Source organism: Fundulus heteroclitus, chromosome 22, assembly GCF_011125445.2.
Source record: "Fundulus heteroclitus isolate FHET01 chromosome 22, MU-UCD_Fhet_4.1, whole genome shotgun sequence".
In the NCBI taxonomy this organism is placed as follows: Eukaryota; Metazoa; Chordata; class Actinopteri; order Cyprinodontiformes; family Fundulidae; genus Fundulus; species Fundulus heteroclitus.
The window spans coordinates 449413-468623 of NC_046382.1; the positions used below are offsets into that span (position 1 = coordinate 449413).

At 43.4% G+C, this 19211-nt stretch overlaps 1 protein-coding gene across 3 annotated transcripts; it reads left to right on the forward strand.

Annotated features, from left to right (window-relative positions):
- The first annotated feature begins 10891 nt into the window (after positions 1 to 10891).
- znf365 (zinc finger protein 365) lies at positions 10892 to 18318 on the forward strand. 3 transcript variants are annotated; one of them, XM_036126316.1, is made up of 6 exons: positions 10892 to 11009; positions 13287 to 13903; positions 14566 to 14875; positions 14955 to 15126; positions 15339 to 15394; positions 15680 to 18318. In XM_036126316.1, the coding sequence occupies exons 2-6, from the start codon at positions 13297 to 13299 to the stop codon at positions 15897 to 15899; spliced, it is 1365 nt and encodes a 454-aa protein (XP_035982209.1). In that variant the 5' UTR covers positions 10892 to 11009; positions 13287 to 13296; the 3' UTR covers positions 15900 to 18318. The 3 variants fall into 3 exon arrangements, with proteins under 3 accessions (XP_035982209.1, XP_021166252.2, XP_035982210.1); XM_021310577.2 differs by having other exon boundaries at positions 15342 to 15394; XM_036126317.1 differs by lacking the exon at positions 10892 to 11009 and adding an exon at positions 11026 to 11156.
- Positions 18319 to 19211: the final 893 nt, after the last annotated feature.

Here is a 19211-nt window from a genome sequence, read left to right on the forward strand (position 1 = left end):
AACATTCTCCAAGCACTTTCACATTCAAGATATTTCTGTCCACAATTATTTAGCTCAGAATTCTGCTATTTAATTATTAGTTAAAAGAGTAATCTTTAAGTTCAAATGTATCTGCAGTGAATTCATAATAATTCTTAACAGAATGCTTTCAATGTGTGTCTTAACTGTTGTTGTCAGACAGTTGAAGGTCTCTGCAACATAAGTTCATCAACATATTCACTTCATGTCATTTCCTGTTTTATTTTAAAAACCCAACTGAGAAAAAGAAAGCCTTTCCATGTGAAAGCCTTTTCCCTCTTTCTCTCTTTTTTTTTAAAGTGAGGTGCTGTTCTGCACAGAAAAGACAAAATATTTATACCATGCTGTTAACTATTCAAGGACGCCAAGGTTCTACAAAACAAAGCAGTGAGCAGGAGAGAACAGAAGCTTTTGAAAACGTTCTAACATTGTTGAACAACCAAAGCTACTTAAGCAAATCAGAATTATTTCCCAAATTAATCCTAAAATAAAGTAAACCTTACATTGTGTACATTGTGATTATTTATCTATTTATCTTCTTAAACTGAGGATTGAGGACTTTAATCAAGAAGTTCTTGGATGAACGCGTCTCTGCGTTCCTATTTGTCTAGGCCTCTGCAATCTGATCTATGATCTATGGATTCTGAGTGCCTTGTCAGGAAGGGTTAAGGTTCTCTGAAGCTTTCTGTTTTCAGCAACCCTGAAAACCCAGAACCCTTTACAGTCAGTGTTAGGTGTCAGGTAACCTGTGGGACCACCTCGTCGTCTCTCTGGTTCCACCAGCTGTGTCAAGTCCACAACAGCTCGTCCTGGGTGCCATGCCCCAGGGGTCTCCACACCCCCCTGTGTGGAACGTCTCTCGTTGTAAGGATCTCACCTTACGTCCCGTTCAAGATGTTCTTTACACAACAGGAGTTCCCATGTGGGATGTATTTGCTGCTTTGATGTTCCTCAGAGAAAACCTTCATTCACTGATACATCTTCAAGCTGTTACCCTTTTTCATCACAGCCCCCCCAACCATCCTGACCAGATCCAAAATGTCCCCATAATTTAATTTAATTAAATTAATCTTACTAATATTTACTTACTAATATTTTCTGTATGTAAGACGATAACCATTAAATTATCCTGATCTAAAAGCCCTCAGGTTAACAATTAGCTAAAACTCAGTGTTATGTGTTTTTTCCCTTAGGATGTTTAACTGGTTAAAAAGACTTTTGAGTTATTTGTGTTCTAGTTGAAAGATATTAAATCTCCATAAATATTGTAACCATTGTACCCTGATGCTTTAATCCTAAATTTACCCATGTTAGTTAGTAGGATGTGTCATTATGCTAATTTTATTGCAACATTACCCATTTTAGCCAGTAACCTTTTCTTTGCATTTTATTGAAGCCTGCCAGAGTAGCAGAAATCAGCTTACTCTAAGATGTTCATTAAATGAAATGCTATTTAAAAGTTCAGATTACTCTACGTATATAGTGAAAACGAATTTATTTATTTATTTATTAAACTGTTGATATAATACCCACTTAATTTATTAAGTTGCTCCATGATTCCATCAAGGTGCTTCTTTAAAAGTTTTCACCTTTACATAATCTTAATGTGTTTCGTAATGTGTGTTTTGTTTTAATTGTGTACAACAAAATCTGAAGTGAAATGCATAAAGTCGTGTCTGCAGAACTCATCTGTGTTTGTTGTCGAAGGTTGTCCGATGCCTCAGTCATAGTCCTTCATTGTCCATTTTCAGTCCAATGTCTAAATTCAGCAGCCCAACATTCTCCTTCTCATCAAGAGTCCATCCTCCAGTCCTCACGCCTGCAAACAGAATGAATTCTGCCAGCATTTTTTGCCAAAGAAAACGCTCCATAGGTTGAAAAGAAATTACAGCAAAACAGTCACAAACATTTTAACTACAGTGTTCCCTCTAACATGACAAACATAAAAGAAACAAAAGGATAGAAAAAAATAAATCAAACTTTGTCTCTGACAAAATAAAACTCAAAACTGGATCAGGCTGAAGTCAATGATATCACCTTTAGTCCTTGTCCCAAGGATCAGCCCCCATGGCACTGCGGCACTGTTTCTGCATTCTCTCGCATCTGAGAATGTCTAAAATGAGACTAAATCTCTATGTTAGCACAATCCTATCATATTGACCAGGTTTCTTTGCAAATAAAAAGAAGCAGAAAGATAGAGCTGTTAATAGCAGAAAGCAACAAACATCTTTAAGACACCACCTTTCCTGCTGGAAGATCTGGCATAACTTGGTTAAAACTAAGTATAATTTAGTGTCCAAATCTGATTATAACTCCTTACCGCACTGCTAGCACTGTCTTTTCAGAGTCTTCTGTTGGCAGAAAGGTGGCGTCTCCTTTAATCTGAAAGCAATAACTCAGAGAAAAACAAGAGTTTTAATAGCATGCAGTTAAAACCCTGGTCCCCTTAGTGTCACTTTAACGTGATGTTGTTCTGCTTTTTCTTGCTGATCCTGGGAAGGTATCTATTCTTGACCTTTCCTTTGAAACTTTGTTCAAAACACCTCCAAAAGAAAGAAAACAAAAAAACGAAAGAAATTAACCAAAAAAACTAAAACAAAATTGTCATGGTTGAGTTTTGGTTTGGCTTTGTTTTGCTGTTATTTTCATTTTTTCATCTCTTTTGGGTTAGGTTTGACTTTATTTATTGTTAGTTTTCAGTCATCAGTTATTTTCTGTCAATTTTCACTTCACCTCCTCAGCAGTCAGTCACACCTGATATCATTTGCCAGTCAATTAGTCAGACCCTGGTTCCACCTGTGAAGTGTTCTATTTAACCTGCCTCTGCCTTCAGTTCAGCACTGGAAAAGTTATCCTATAAATAATATATTACAACCATGCCAAGAAAGTGTTAAGAATGTAAAAATAAATAGTTTTGGATGGATAATAAATAAAGAAATAAAGGAAATAGGATTAAATCAATGTTTAATTAGCCCGGTCGTGGATTTTTCATGTAATCCGCCTTGGATACAAAAAGAGATAAAAGTTGATTTAACATTGTTGGAAGAAGGAAGACAAACGGTAGAAGGAGAGGTGGAAAGATACATAAGAAGGGTATATGGAGAATACTTACAAATATATACAGATGCATCAAAGATGGTAAATGATAGAGTAGGGATAGCATTTATAATTCCAGATTTAAACATTATGGAAAATAAAAGATTAATGGATAGTTTGAATGTATACACAGGAGAGTTACTGGCTATTTCAATGGCGTTAAAATGGAGTGAAGAATTAAGCGAAAAGAAAGTGTTAATTTGTTCTGATTCAAGTAGTGCATTAATAAGTATTATGGAACAAGAGTCGGAAGCAAGACAAGACATTCTGATAGATATAAATAAATCAATACGTAAAATGGGAAAAAATGGATCTACTGTTAAATTTATTTGGATTCCGGCTCATACCGGAATAGTTGGAAATGAATTAGCAGATACATTTGCAAAGAGTGCGAGTAAGAGAAATGAAGTCGAACTGGAAGGTAAATATAGTAAAAATGAGATAAGGAGTATAAGTAAAATATATTACAAAAAGAAGTGGCAGGAAAAATGGGAGGGTGAAAAGAAGGCAAGGTTTTATTATAATATTCAAAAAAAAGTGGGGGAGTGTAGAAAAGAAAATAGGAATAAACAAGAGGAAGATATTATATCTAGATTAAGATTTGGACATGTAGGGTTAAATAGTACTTTGAAAATAATAAATAAACATAGTACGGGGTTATGTAATTTTTGTGGAAAGTTGGAAACAGTTATACATATTTTTATGGAATGTAATAAATATAATCTAGAAAGAGAGGAATTAGTAGAAGAGTTAAATAGGAATAAAGTTAAATTAAATATTAGAGATCTGCTACAAAAATCTTCTGGAGATGTGGTTTTTAAATCTGTGTTTAGGTTTCTTAGGAAAACAGGTCTAATAGGGAGATTATAGGGATTAGACATCTGGTTCATACTCCAGTCCAGAAGGTGGCGGTAATGCACCTGAAAGTTGTTTGCCAACCGCCATAAAACAAAAAGAAGAAGAAGAAGAAGAAGAGTTCAGCACTGGGCCGTCATCATTCCACACCTCTCCATGCCAGTCCCTGTTTTTGCCTTTGAAGATTTGTTTTTCTTGTGTAAGGTTAGTCCTGCCAGTTTTCTTTAGACTCTTACTTTGCTGTTTGTCCCTGGAGAAGTTCTGCTCTGTGTCCTGGTGTCTCCAGAGAACTGCTAACTGGACTAGCCATCCTGGAAAGGCTCTGCTCTGTGCTCTGGTGTCTCCTAAGTTCTGTTAACCTGACTAGCCGCCCTCGAGAAGCTCAGCTCTGTGTCCTGGTGTCTGCAAACGAACTGCTAACCTGCTGTGGCTACTGGGGCTGCTAGCCGAGCAGTTCTGAGCATTCCCGGCTGCCTGGATAGTCGTCAGCTCCTGCCATCACATTCATCCCTGACCTTCTGCAGTCCTGAACCTCCGGTCTTCATCACTCACCACCCAGCATACTTCCTTCAATAAAAACTCAAACTCTTAGTCCCGTGTGTGCGTCCTGAGTTCATCGGTAAACAAAACCCTGACAAAAATAGTTTTCCAAGGAGCACAATTATGTCTTTTCCAATATGTCATACATTATTAACTTATTACAACTTTTGATTTCTTTCTGGTCCTTTGACCATGTGTAATTGCTGTTAGTAATACTTTTATTTATATATACCTTTTCAATCTTAATTGGTCAAGGGTGAAACTTTAAAGCAATGATTGTTCCCTTTTAGTTTTTGAGCTTTTAGTGTTTCTCTATAATTCAGCACATTGAGAAGGCTACCCAAAACAAACCAAGATTAGAATTTAACCCTTCAGAAGCTGGCTTTATTTTATTTTTTTCCACTCTGACATAGTTTTCGTGCCCCAGGCCAGAACACACAGACCCAGCCTCGCCATAAACATTCAGATGTTTAAATCATGGTCAGATTTGTTTATCATATCTATTGTCCTTCTCAGGTTATACTGTCTCTCTGAGGTTCACCTCAGTTCAGCGTAACTAATAACATCAGAGGATTTTGTAACTGTTGACGCGTGTAACGTGGCCTTCTGATATTTCAACGCTTTTCAAAATTTCTCATTAGTTGCATTCAAATCCCAAGTAAAAAGAAATAAAATAAATTAATAGAAAACCCTTAGAAAAGCAATTCATATTTAGTTCCATACAGTTTGTTCAAAGCACAGTTTTCCCTCATCTATTTAAATCAAAAATCTTGTATATCTAAACTTCTTTCAACTGGACTGGTTTGCGATGAATCATTATAAGCAATGAGATCTCAGTAATTTTAAATTACTTTAGGGCTGGTTTTTAGCCCTGTGATAGGATCTCAGCCTAAATTTGTAAAACGGTAAACTTAACAAGCTTATGTAAAGCTTATTGCCAGTTCCAATTTCTAACAAAGCTAAAATTTTTCCTTTCAAGCCATGTTAATCTCTCCGTGTATCAATTTTATTTGGTCCTGATATTTAATGTTAAAAAACAAACTTTGTTATTTAAATCTCTCTTTTACTGTACCTCTATTGTTAACATAGTCCATGCTTAAAATGTCATTTGAATTACGGAGCTGCAGTTCTCCCAAAACAAATGAACATTCTGAAACCATGAACATTACTTTTACCCCGAATTAATTCACACAGACGAACGTTTAGTTACATAGATACATACACACGTACGGTTACATACAAACGATGACATTCAGACAGACAAACACGTGCAGGCCTGCTTTTTCACCATCTTAAATAGTTCTATGTTTTTCATAATTTTTAAACGCCAACGCCGAAAGATGTCTTCAACGCGTTAAGTTCCCGCTTAGTTTAAAAGGTGGAGAGCGTGCGCTGGTTACGACCCCCCGATGCTTCGTCCACACGCGGTTTTACGCTTCAGTACCGCACGGATACAACTCTGTGTCTCGCAGACACTTGGACGCTTACCAATTTTTGAAAGTTATACGTCGTTATTAGCAGTTTAGAACACTTTTACCCATAACGGAAGTGTCTCTTGTCAGTCCCCCTGTAAACGCTTCCCCGGTGCAACGTCCTTTTAGTTCCGTTTCCGTTTTCCTGTTTTTATTCATTTTATTAAATTTTCGCTTTCCTTTTTTTCTCTTAATTTTATTTTGTTATTATTTAGTAGCAGTACTGCAATAAAATAAAACAATAGTAATAATAATAACCCCTATGTGAGAAATCTGCATGTTTAATCAAATCCTTTCAAATCATTTATGCATGTCATGCTTCTGGGCCCCTACGTTTTTCAGCATGAAATCGAACCTCCCACCCTGGGGCTAGGCTTGACCCTGAGAAACTCTGACTTTTACCCATTACACGGACTCTTCTGCATCCAAACTTTTTTTTTATTTATTTTTATTTATTTTATCCTTTTTCTGTTTTTATTATTATTTTCTACTCGTCCTTAGCACGATCGACCAACTAAAATGAAAGGCCTCACATCTGATGGTCGGCTTTTTGGTATAATGGTCGGGGTCCCCACTTATCAAAGCTGCAAACGTCTTCGCAACAGTCAAGGACTTAAGCATCCCTGCCGCTTTCATCCACAACAGAAGTGGACAGCCTCTTGCACAAACCCAAGACAAGAGGACTTTAATGGACCAGCTGGAAACTGCTCAGCCGGTCACCTGTTCTCCAGGTGAAAATCATTCTGCCCCTCCTTCCCCCTTGTGGGAAAGTCCGTATTTCAGCTGAAAACGTATTCTAATTAAATTTTGAATTTAAGTTTCATGTTAAAACCTTAGTCACTGTTCTCTATTGCAAATCCTGTTTTATATGCCTTAAGGATTAAATATAATTCATTATTTCTACCGGCTTTTACTCTTACTACCTTTTAGGTTTACAGTTTTAAATTTTAAAATTTCTTGAGGTATACTTTAAAATGGGGTTTAAATTTTAAAAGCTTGCAAGCATTTTTGACCAATTGCGTTTGTTTTTAAAAGAGCTGGAAAATAATCCCCTTACCGTCTCATGAAAGAAAGGTTCAGATCTTCGCGCCGACGCCCAGAGACGCTCCGAGACCAGGAGCTCCTCCACGTCCCTTGAAAATCCATTCGGGGTACCAGAGGCCGGATAACCTCTCCGGGCCGGCCAAAGCAGCTCCTGTCCCCGGACTCCCTCGCTCGTCGGTCGGAGATCTTGTTCGTTTACGCCAAATTGTTATGGGAGTTTTGGGTGGAATATTAAACAATAGTAACTGAGTTCCCATCTTTACTAAATGACGAGACGGTGGTATAACGTTCCAGCAATTTTATTGAGAAACAGAGCAGAGATTCACATAGATGGAAAGTAATCGCACCCCACGGTCCCGCTGCAGTCTCTGTCTGCCCTGTCTCTGCCTGCCTCGCTTTTCGGGCTTCCCCTAATACTGCACCGTGGCCTTGGCTAGAGCCATAACAAAGACAGTCTATCATAGACAATAATCATTCTACGCAGCATTCAGCCTTGCACTCGGCAAACAGTGGAACTTATACACAGACATCAGGTCTCCAGGCCTCCTCTGTCCGAGTGGTGTGAGGCCATAGTGACTTCAGAATAATAATTCTTATAACATTTATTCACAGGAAGCTGGCTCCCTGGTTTAATTCAGAGCTGCGTTCCTTGAAGCACAATGTTAGGAAATTGGAGAGAAAATGGTGCTCTACACACCAAGAGGAATCCTACGTAATCTGGAAGAACAGTCTATTGTTGTATAAAAAAAAACCTTCGCAGAGTTAGAGCAGCATATTTTTCATCATTAATTAAGGAGAATAAAAATAATCCTAGATTTCTCTTTAGTACAGTTGCCAATCTTACCCAGAGCCACAGCTCTGTTGATCCATCCATTCCCTTAGCTCTTAGCAGTAACGATTTTATGGGATTCTTCATAAGTAAAATTGATTCTATTAAAAATAGAATTGGCATTCTCCCAAACATGATTACTTCGTCCTCAGTAAGTGAGGCAGCGTTGGAGGAATCTTTAGAACCAGCGCAGTGTCTGAACTGTTTAAAAGCAGTAGAGCTTTCTGAGCTATCTAAAATTTTAGCTTCATCTAAACCTTCTACCTGTATGTTAGACCCGATCCCAACCAAGTTGTTTAAGGAGGTATTCCCATTGATTAATGCTCCTAATTTAAACTTGATAAAGTAGTTGCTAATCTAGTATGTGAACATTTACAAAGTAATGACCTACTTGAGGAGTTTCAGTCAGGCTTCAGAGCTCATCATAGCACTGAAACAGCTCTGGTGAAGGTCACCAATGATATTCTCATGGCCTCAGATAATGGACTTGTGTCTGTACTTGTCCTGTTAGATCTCAGTGCTGCATTTGATACAGCTGATCACAATATTCTCCCAGAACGACTTGAACACAATGTAAGAATTAAGGGGAAAGCATTAGACTGGTTTAAATCCCAGTTTTGGTCCGTGAGGCAGACACCCTGTCTACTTTTAAGACTAATCTTAAAACTTTCCTTTTTGACAAAGCTTCTAGTCAGAGTGGCTCATGTTACCCTGAGCTACCTCTATAGTTATGCTGCTATAGGCTTAGGCTGCTGGAGGACATCAGGGTCTATTTCTCTCTCTCTGCTGAGTTCTCCTACTGCTCTCCAATTTGCATTGTTGATTGATATTTCATCTTTTAACTTTTTGTTCTCTGTCTTTTTTCTCTTGATGGAAGGTACACCTGGTCTGGCGTTCTGTTAGCTGTGACATCATCCATTGAAGACAGATCATCTGCTATTTCCATATAAAATAAAACGTACTCTTGGATCAGAGCTTCTGTGCTTTCTGTGTCTCTGCTCTGTCTTCTCTAAGCCCCAGTGGGTTGAGGCAGATGAGCGTTCACACTAAGCCTGGTTCTGGTTCTGCTGGAGGTTCTCCTCCCTGTTAAAGGGGAGTTTTCCTCTCCACTGTCGCTTCATGCATGCTCAGTATGAGGGATTGCTGCATTGCCATCAACAATGCAGACGACTGTCCACTGTGGCTCTACGCTCTTTCAGGAGGAGTGAATGCTGCTTGGAGAGACTTGATGCAACCTGCTGGGTTTCCTTAGAGAGGAAACTTTCTCACCAACCTGGAGGATCTGATGGAAGCTGACTTTGGAAAGAACCTTAAGATGACATGTTGTGAATTGGTGTTATACAAATACAATTTAATTAAACTGAATTATTCAACACATATCTTAAATAGGAGGTTATTAGCATTATCATTGAAAAAATTATCCTAAATTTTGACTTAGGAGGCCTGTAAACATTGAACAACATAGTTCGTACCGGGTTCTTTACCTGGAAAGCTAAATATTCAAAATAGTAAAATTTTCCCAGAAACACCTTTTTCCACTTTAGTGAATCACTAAACAATGTTGCCACTCCTCCTCCTTTCCTTTGTTGTCTTCTCTCACAAAACTGTGGTTTGGAGTTTGGAAATATGATCAGTAATGAGTTGAGTTTGAACGTAGTATAATAAAAGAAAATTTATAAATAAAGACAACAAAAAAGTGAAAAAATATTAAAATAAATTAACAAACAAGCAAAAGAAGAACAATAGTAAAGCATACGAATACACATTCAATGGAGTGGGTAGAAGTATATATTTTTTTATTGAACCCACCCCTTTTCCAGCAGCAGCACAATTCAATAAATTCCTAACACAGTTAGTTATAAAAATCTTTCCAAACAACTAGTTTATATAGCTATAAATAATACAATTCTTTCCAATTTGCATGCCAATATAAACAAAAATCAATACTATTCAGTGATTTGTGTATCACAAATTAAGAAAAACCTAAAGAGTATAAAAATGACAATATTACCAGTAATAGCTGAATAAATTATTTCTCATATTCACATGCACTGATGACCATCTTTTTAAATAACATTTTAAACTGTTTTATGTTTGGACATTGCTTTGTCTCCACACTTGCTTCAGTCCATATACACAGAAGCCCCGTCCTCTGGTTCTGTATTTAAGTGTTTTATTTTCACATTCGTTCATTATAAGTCCTCCCTTTAGAAAAAAAAAAAGCTTAAATATTTTATGGTAGCAATACATTTTTGTCCTAAAATATTTTAATAATTTAGATTCTTTATTTATTTTAATAGGGCGTTTTTTTTTATATCCAAAATAACCAACCTAATTGAATATTCTTATAGCTAATTTTTGCAATATTGTTAATGATTGTAGAGTATTTATGTAGTTGTTTCCCCATTACTGAAGTCATTGTTTAATTATTTTCCTGACAGAGATTTTTAAAGAAGCCAGGTGGCTGAGTGGTTCATGCTTTCTCTGTGGCTGGTTGTTTCTGTTTAGGTAATAATACAGAAATTTAGATCCACTTCAGCAGCTGGTCCTGAAGAAGAACACCCGGACAGAAAAGGGGAACATTTGTCAAAGAAAAAGAAAATATGAGGAAGATCATGAAACCGTCTCTTTTTGCTTCCAGAGTGTTTGGCTCGGAAACATTTATTGTGAAAGTCTTTACCGGATGTGGATCATCACTTTGTTTTCTAGCTGGTTGTGGAGATTATCCAGACATTTTCTAAGTTTATTTAAAACGGTGAGTTGATGAGATTATATTAATTTTATTGTTAATGATTTACTGTCTGTTTAAAAAAATAAACAAAAAAAAATCTCCTGAGTTTCATTTGAAAAGCATATTCAGGTTATTATTAATAATTCCCTGTCTGATTTAAAAAAAAAACCTCCCAAGTTTAATTTGAAAAGCATATTCAGGTTATTGTTAATGATTTACCGTTTGATTAAAAAAATAAACAAAAAAAAAAATAAAAAGTAAAGAAAATCCAGAGTTTAATTTTGAAAAGCCCACCCGGAAGTGTGTCCCCGGCATCGCCAGCTTGCCGTGAATGACGTCATGGCGGTCTGAGCGTCTACCTGCGACATGACTCCTTCAGGCAGGGACGGCCGGCCCGCTGCTTCATCTAGACCCGCTTCAGTCGGTAAGAAGGAGCGTTCTGCTGCTGGGGTTCTGGTTCTGGTTCTGGTCCGGACTGGTTCTACCGGGTCACCGCTGTCTGCTGCCAGGGAGCAGAGGGAACAGGCTGTGAGGACGGACTGACCTGTTGGTTCTGGAGGATTAAAGCCAGGTTAAACAGCACCACGCCGGTTCGGTTCGGGTGATGTTCTGTGAATGAAGCTGCGGGTTGGCTGTTCGGGTCAGTCAGACCCAAATGTCCCGTTTCCCTTCATAATCGGCCTCGTTCTGATCCGCGTTAATAATCACTGAGAACTAAAGCTGGGGTTCTGATGGATCCTCTGCTGGGTCTTTGGATCCGGAACCAGATCTTAAATAAAGTAACTGGAAGGAACTAAAGGCTTAATTATGCAGAACTCATTTGGATCTCTGAGGTTTAATCCTGCTTGGTTCTGAAGCCTTTCTGGAGGCCTAATGGAAACTTTCAGAAGGAGTAGAGACATGGTTCCTGAACAGTTCTGTCTGGTTCTAGGTCTGACCGGGCCGGGAACATCATCCTCTGGTTCAGCTCGGTTTGGACCTTCAGGGTCAGTGAGGTTCTGAATCAGATTCTGAACAGAGATTCAGCGAGGACAGAGGAACATGTTCCGGGTTGGAGGTCCAAGCAGGTTCTCTCTGGCCAGAACATTTCATACTTCACTAGAACTCCAGCAGAACTCCTGGACTCCTTCATGGGTCGGTGCCACTGCAGAACCAGCTTCACAGAAAAAGTTCTGGACAGAATCAGTGCCACAAACGAGCCACACGATCAGAACAATCTGGACTTGTTCTGTTGGTCCTGGTGGACAGAACGCGTTTAAATCAGCGGAGGACAGATTTCTCTGAACAGACTCAGAAACCCTAAAAGAGTTCTAACTTTGAACAGATTCCTGACCCATTACATCTTTCTGGGTCAGAACCGATTCCTGATTCTGAACAGAACCTCTGAACTCTGATTTAGAGTCAGTCAGGGACTAAATGCTGCTAAACTGGCGTTAACATTTCACTAGGGCTGGACTATATAGAAAAAAACAATATTGATAGAATAGAAATTATATTAAACGATATCGATAATTAACAATAAATTCTAAACATTTATTTTAAGTGCAGCCCTGATCATTTTATGCTGTTGCTTAGCAACCTATTTTTAGATACAGACACAAACACTGAATTCAAACTCAACCCTTTATTCAACCAACTTTTTACCGCAACTGAAAGTTTTTAAAATGGTAAAAAGAACGCATGCTCTCTGAACTCTTTAAAGGGGGCGGAGCTTGGTTCCTGGGTCTGCGTTGTGATTGGTTGGTAGGATGTACTGACTGTAATATTAACCTAAGTGATTGGCTAGAATGCAAAAGGAAGGAAAACTGTTATTCTATTGAACTTTTTTTTATTTTTATCAACGCCCTACCTTTCACAGTCTTGTTAGGAAAAAGAACCGAACCACTGTGGGTCCTTTCTCCCCGGTTCGCGGTTCTGTCTCACAACCACAGCTTTCTGCTTGACCCAATAGAACCTTACGGGGGGACCTGATGACTCGTCCTGCAGTAAACGACCCACAGTAATTTTGTACCGGTTTTAAAATAAAAAGTGCGTTTTGAAACACCAAGAACTGTGGCGGTACCAAACATGGCGGTAAAAAGGCGACCCATAGTTCAATTAAATTTTATTTCTATAGCTCCAGTTCATCACATCCCATCATCTCAAGTCTCTTTCCAAAGTCAGACTCCATCAGATCCTCCAGGTTGGTGAGAAAGTTTCCTCTCTAAGGAAACCCAGCAGGTTGCATCAAGTCTCTCCAAGCAGCATTCACTCCTCCTGAAAGAGCGTAGAGCCACAGTGGACAGTCGTCTGCATTGTTGATGGCTTTGCAGCAATCCCTCATACTGAGCATGCATGAAGCGACAGTGGAGAGGAAAACTCCCCTTTAACAGGGAGGAGAACCTCCAGCAGAACCAGAACCAGGCTCAGTGTGAACGCTCATCTGCCTCCACCCACTGGGGCTTAGAGAAGACAGAGCAGAGACACAGAAAGCTCAGAAGCTCACATTGACCCAGGAGTACTTTCTATGTTAGAGAAGACAGAGCAGAGACACAGAAAGCACAGAAGCTCACATTGACCCAGGAGTACTTTCTATGTTAGATGGTAATAGAGGATGATCTGCCTCCCCTGAATGTTACAGCTAACAGAACACCAGACCAGGTGCACCTACTATGAAGAGAAAAAGGTAAAAGATGTTCCTCTCTGTTCTTCTGTGCTTCAGGTAGGGAGTGATGCAGCAGAAGGTGTGCTCCAGAGGTTCTGGTTCCTTCCTGTTGGAGATGAACGGCCAGGTGTGCAGCGCCGTCGCCGACCTCCCGTTCCGGTGCCCCCGATGTGGCGAGCGCGAGCGTTTCCGCAGCCTGGGCTCGCTGCGATCGCACCTGGAGTACCGTCACGCCTACAACTGTCCGGACATCGTCCCCGGAGACTTCAGCATCACAGGGAAACACCCCGACCCGCTGACCGCTGCCTTCCCCTGGCAGGACGCCAGCCTCCCGGCCCCCAGGGGGCAGCACGGCGGCGCGCGGCCGCCGCACATCCGCTCCCTGAGCGACAGCAGAGACGGCGGAGGCCTCCAGTCCTACGGCGCTGTGAGGAGGCGCACCCAGAGTGTGGGGGTGGGCACCCAGGCAGAGGAGGAGGAGGAGGGAGAGGAGGATGAAGAGTCAGGAGAAGAAGAAGAAGATGAAGAGGAGGAGGAGGATGGCGACGAAGCAGATGACAGCAGAGATGTTAAAAGGTCAGACCCAAGCCACCTCCATCACCCTGCAGCGGTCCCTGCAGATTCCCTGGGGCCCCCTCTGGACCTGGACTCAGAACCGGACCTGGACCTCGTTGGTGAGATTCCCTCCGTCTCCGTCAGGCATAACCAGACAATCATGCATACCGAGACGAACAGGGTTAACGAGACGATCAGGCATAACAAGACGATCAGGCGTAACCAGATGATCAGGGATAATGAAACGATTAAGCGTAACCAGACGATTAAGCGTAACCAGACGATTAGGCGTAACCAGACGATTAAGCGTAACCAGACGATTAGGCGTAACCAGACGATTAAGCGTAACCAGACGATTAGGCGTAACCAGACAATCAGGCGTAACCAGACAATCAGGCGTAACCAGACAATCAGGCGTAACCAGACAATCAGGCGTAACCAGACGAACAGGCGTAACGAGACGAACAGGCGTAACGAGACAATCAGGCGTAACGAGACGATCAGGCGTAACGAGACGATCAGGCGTAACGAGACGATCAGGCGTAACGAGACGATTAGGCGTAACCAGACAATCAGGCTTAACCAGACAATCAAGCATAACGAGACGATCATGCATAACGAGACGAACAGGGTTAACGAGACGATTAAGCGTAACGAGACGATCAGGCGTAACGAGACGATCAGGCGTAATGAGACAATCAGGCGTAACCAGACGATCAGGCATAACCAGAAGATCAGGCGTAACCAGACGATCACCTTTCTGCCTCCCTGTCTTCACCAGCGCAGGGCTCCTACTCGGGCCTGGAGACGGCGGCGGCCTCGGCGGCAGTGCGCCGGCGGCTGGCCAGCATCCTGCGGGCGGCCGACGGCACAATGCAGCGCCGGCTGGCCCGGGTGAGTACGGAGCTGGCTCGGACCGACACAGAGCTGCTGTGCGAGCGCGCCCACTCGCAGCACCTGGCCCAGGAGCGGCAGGAAGTGGCTGACAGGGAGCGCTCACTGAGCCGGCAGGTGGACGTGGCCGTCATGGTGATCGCCGCGCTGAGGGAGCAGCTCAACGCCTCTGAGAACGAGCTGGAGCGCCGGGAGAGGTGGGAGCGTCTGGGTCCGCCGCCGGTCAGAACCTCAGCCGACGTTCTGCTGACCTTCTGCCTGGGTTTGGTCTTCCAGGGAGGTGATCACCATCCAGAGGTTCCTGGAGGCGGCGGCCCGGCAGGAGACGAGCGGAAAGGTCCGGATCCAGCGCTTCATCGAAAACCTGCTGGGCCGCATCGCCCTGGCTGAGAAGCTGGTGGAGTTCTACCAGGAGAACGGCAGCCCGGCCCAGTGGAACCGCCACAAGGTACCTCCAGACTTTCTCTCCACACGGGCCCATTTGGACTTTGCTGTTGGTTCAGTTTCTTGCTGATTTTCTTTTTTTTTAGCTGTTTCTGTGTTTTTTTGTCTTTATTTCAGATTTTCTGGGTTTATTTCATCTATCATTACATGTTTTATTAACTTTTTTCTTTGTTGGGGCTGAAATGGGACGTTGACCCGGTTCTGTTTCGTCCCCAGCAGCACAACCAGCAGCAGCAGACTGATACCGGCCGTCACAGAATCAGTAAAAGCAGGTGGGTCTCTGCCGGCCGACCCGATCAGACACCAGAATCTGAGCAGAACGACCCGGTTTCATGTCCAAACCGGCTTTTTCTGGTGGGCGAGCCCTGAAGAAGCTGTTAGAACATGAACCTGTTAACCAATCAGACTGACGGGTTGATGCTGAAAGGCTGTTTCTGCTTTGGTGTCGACCGTCTACAGAACTGTGGTTCTGGTTCAGTTCTGCTAAACCGCTTCAGCTGTGCTTTGATGTGTTTTGGGTCCGGTTCTGACCCGCCAACCTTCTGTGATGTCTCCAGGTCTGCAGGAGGCCAGCTGGTCTCCTCCGGTCTCCATGAGAACCGGACTCAGTCCTCCTCCCAGGGCGGCGCTGGTCCTCGGTTCTCCGAAGCGGAACTGGACCGGGAACGGGAGCGGCAGGAACGTCTGGCTCGGTCCTCCAGGCTGTTCTGCCGGCCCGAGCACAGAGACGACATCTGGAACCACCAGCGGCGCCGGTCCACCGGGTACGAGGCCTAGAACCGCAGACGGCTCAGAGAGAAGAGGTGTGGACTCTGAAACCCGGCGGGTTTACTCCAGTACCTCATTTGGACCGACTTCTTCCGTTTCTGTCTGGAACCTTGTAAATAAAACCTGATCAGAACCGTTAGGTTCATCCTTACCTGGGTCATATTTCTGCCGGTACCTTTTAGTTCTGGACATTTGTTTAGATCCGGTTCAAGTTAAAGAGGACCAGAAAAGAACCCAGTTGAGACCATAATGTCCCTCAGAACCAACAGAACCCACTACTGGACCGTGATGGTACCGTGCAGGGTTATAGTACCTGCTGGGTTCTGTGTTGGTACTGTTCTGGATTATAACGCCGGATCAAACCCATCCTAGATGTCATTAACAGAATTTACCGGGCCTGCGGATCCAAGGCCCGGTTTAGTTCTGCAAGTCCAACTCAGAGTTGTTTTAAGGCTCGGCACGGTGCCAGCTACTCCATGAAGAACCAACAGAACTTCCAGATAAAATCATCAGACAGCAAGAACTGCATCCACTGTTCAGAACCTAATCGGACCCTCCTGCAGCCCAGAACCTTGTTACTGATCCAGATGTACCACATGAAGGCAGTCCTGGTCCTGCAGGAACATTTGGACCCTCGTCTGGAGGAAACCACAGCTTCTGAATGTTCTGACTTCAAGCCGGACCCAGAACAGAAACGGGTCGAGTTGACCCAAACTGATCTCCAGTCATCCCAGCGGCTCCTTCCTCTCGCTGCCTCCTGCGATTTTGGTTCTGATCCGGATGGGAAAGCTGACGGTGTCCGGTGGAAATGGGTCTGGGTCGTTCTCGGGTTGGTTTGTGTTAAAATCTGTTCTGAGCGAGGTTCTGGCCGGTTGGTCCAGTAGATGTAGAGTTCAGGGTCTAGAACCGACTGCAGGACGGTTTCAGAACCTCCAGGAGGTCCAGATAGCTGTAGAACGAGCTGAGTCAGCAACAAGGAGGAGAAGAAGAGGCTGGACGGAGACCGCCTCCTGATGATGATGGTGATGATGATGATGACGATGATGATAACGATGATGATGACGATGATAACAATGATGATGATGTTGATAACAACAATAGTGACGATGATGATGATTTTGTCTCTGTGGGAATCAAACCAACAACCCCTCAGCTGTTTTGGACCATCGTCAGCAGGCTGGTTCTGGATCCTTCATCTCCTGCCTTTACTTCCTGAAACAGAACCGGTCCACCATGTCTGTTCTAGTTGGTACTGGTGGACCAGGCAAACTGGACCTGGTCCATTTTAGGTGTCGATGGACCCGTCAGGATTTTACTGCCTGACCCGGATCCGTCTTTATATGTGTGGAAAGTTCGTTTTCATTCAACTAATAAATGTGACAAAGATGTTCTGCAGGTTCCCTGGTGGACAAGCTGGACCAGAACCCGGCAGGAGCTGAAGGAATTATTCCTGCTCTGGGTTCTACTGGGTTCTAAGCACAGAATGGGCCTCATCGCTGCTAGCAGTGGTCTCAGGGTCCAGTCCTGCAGGTCCAGGTCCAGTCCTCCAGGACCGGCATCCTGCAGCTTTTACCTGTGTCTCTGGTTCCACACATCTGGTTCTGTTATCAGCTCATCAGTTCTGTAGAGCTGGACCGGAGGCTGGTGAGCGGGTCCGCCGCCTGGTTCTGGTGTGTCGGGCTGGGGGCACGTCTGGAGCTGCAGAACCTGAACCCTGGAGGACTGGAGTCTGAGACGACTGATTCATTCTTCCACCAGGACAGAGTCAGAACCGGCTGCTGAGCGCGGTACCGGACCACAGGGAAGCGTTTAGCTCTGGTTCTGTTGGGTTCCTGCAGGTTCTGTATTTCTGGCATTAAAGGTTCTGTTTCCAGTCAAATAAAAGCGACTAACATCGGCTGTAGAATCAGAGAAGTGGTGAACATGTGACTCCTCCCACAGGCTTCGTGGTGACCTCTGACCTCTGACCCGGTGTCGGCTCTTCCAGGTTGTAGTTCTAGACGAAGCTGTGGAGCGTTAGCTGGATGCTAGAACCCTGTAGCTGTTCCTGTTCTTCCAGCTGTGTGTGAAGCACGCCTGTAGCTGCAGACGGTACATTTATCCAGCTGTGACCCGCTGAGTGGACCTCAGAAGTTCTGCTGGGTCTGATGGACCGCTGAACTCGACCCAGAGAGCGCCCTCTGCTGGACGGGGCTGATGATCAGCTAAAGGCCTCTGAGGGACGGGGTGCTCCTCTCTGGGCTGTTTCTCCTCGGCCCGGTCCGTTCTGGGTTCCTGACGGTCCGGCTGGACAGAACCGTCTGTAGTTCGGTGCCTTGGCTCCAGAACTCTGTAGTCTGTGAAAGTCCATCGTGTGAAGTTCTGGTACCGTCTGGAAACCTGTCAGTGTGTCCAGGTGTGAACATTAAAGAACATGAGACCAACTACACCTCTGAGTTCTGTCTTACTGGGTTTGGGTTCTGGGTTTCTAGAAATGTGGGTTCAGAACCAAGTCTGACCCGGATCTATTTGTTTTTCTTACATAATTCATGTTTTCACCTGAATAATTGCTACATATTTATTTTTTCCCTCTCTGACCGGTTCTTCCTGTTCTGCTTTACATCGTTACATCAGCTTTTATTTATATTATTTATTCTACCTGTTGCTGCTGTCACACCTGAAGGTTCTGTTCTATCTCTGGTGGTTCTGGATTTATCCTGATGTGATAAATTCATAGAGACGGAGGAGCTTTAGTTGTTCCTCCGTCTGCAGAGCAGAACGTCATGAAACCAGTGAAGAACTTCAGGGAGCAGCTTCTGCCGGCCAGCTGGGATCTCTGTTCCAGAGAACCAGAACCGCCACCAGCTGGTAGAACCTGGTGGAGCAGAACCTTCATCCAGCTCTGATCCAGAGAAGCCTCCACAGCCTTCACTGAGCAGAGAAGAAGTCTGATGTTCTCCTAGAGGAGGTTCAGGTTCTCTGGACTCAGAGGTTTCTGGGATGGACCGTCATGGACCAGATGGCCCGGTTCTCCAGAATTTTGGTAAAAGCGGACCAGCCAGGTTCTGTGAAGGTAGGAGGTGGGATCCTGGTCTGGGCTTAGATCATCTCCTCCATGATGGCAGCATTGATGCAGAAGGTCCAGTCTCAGGCAGCTCGTCCCAAAGGAGGGACTGGACCTGGTCGGTTCCTAACCGGGACCGGTTCGGGTTCAGGACCCGGAACCAGCAGCTGAAGCTCCTGGTTTGGCTTCAGGAGAAGAAGTGAGAACCTCCCTGCATTATTTCAGCTTTTTACTGATTTCCTACATAAATGGCCGCACTGTTTGGTTCTGACATGAAG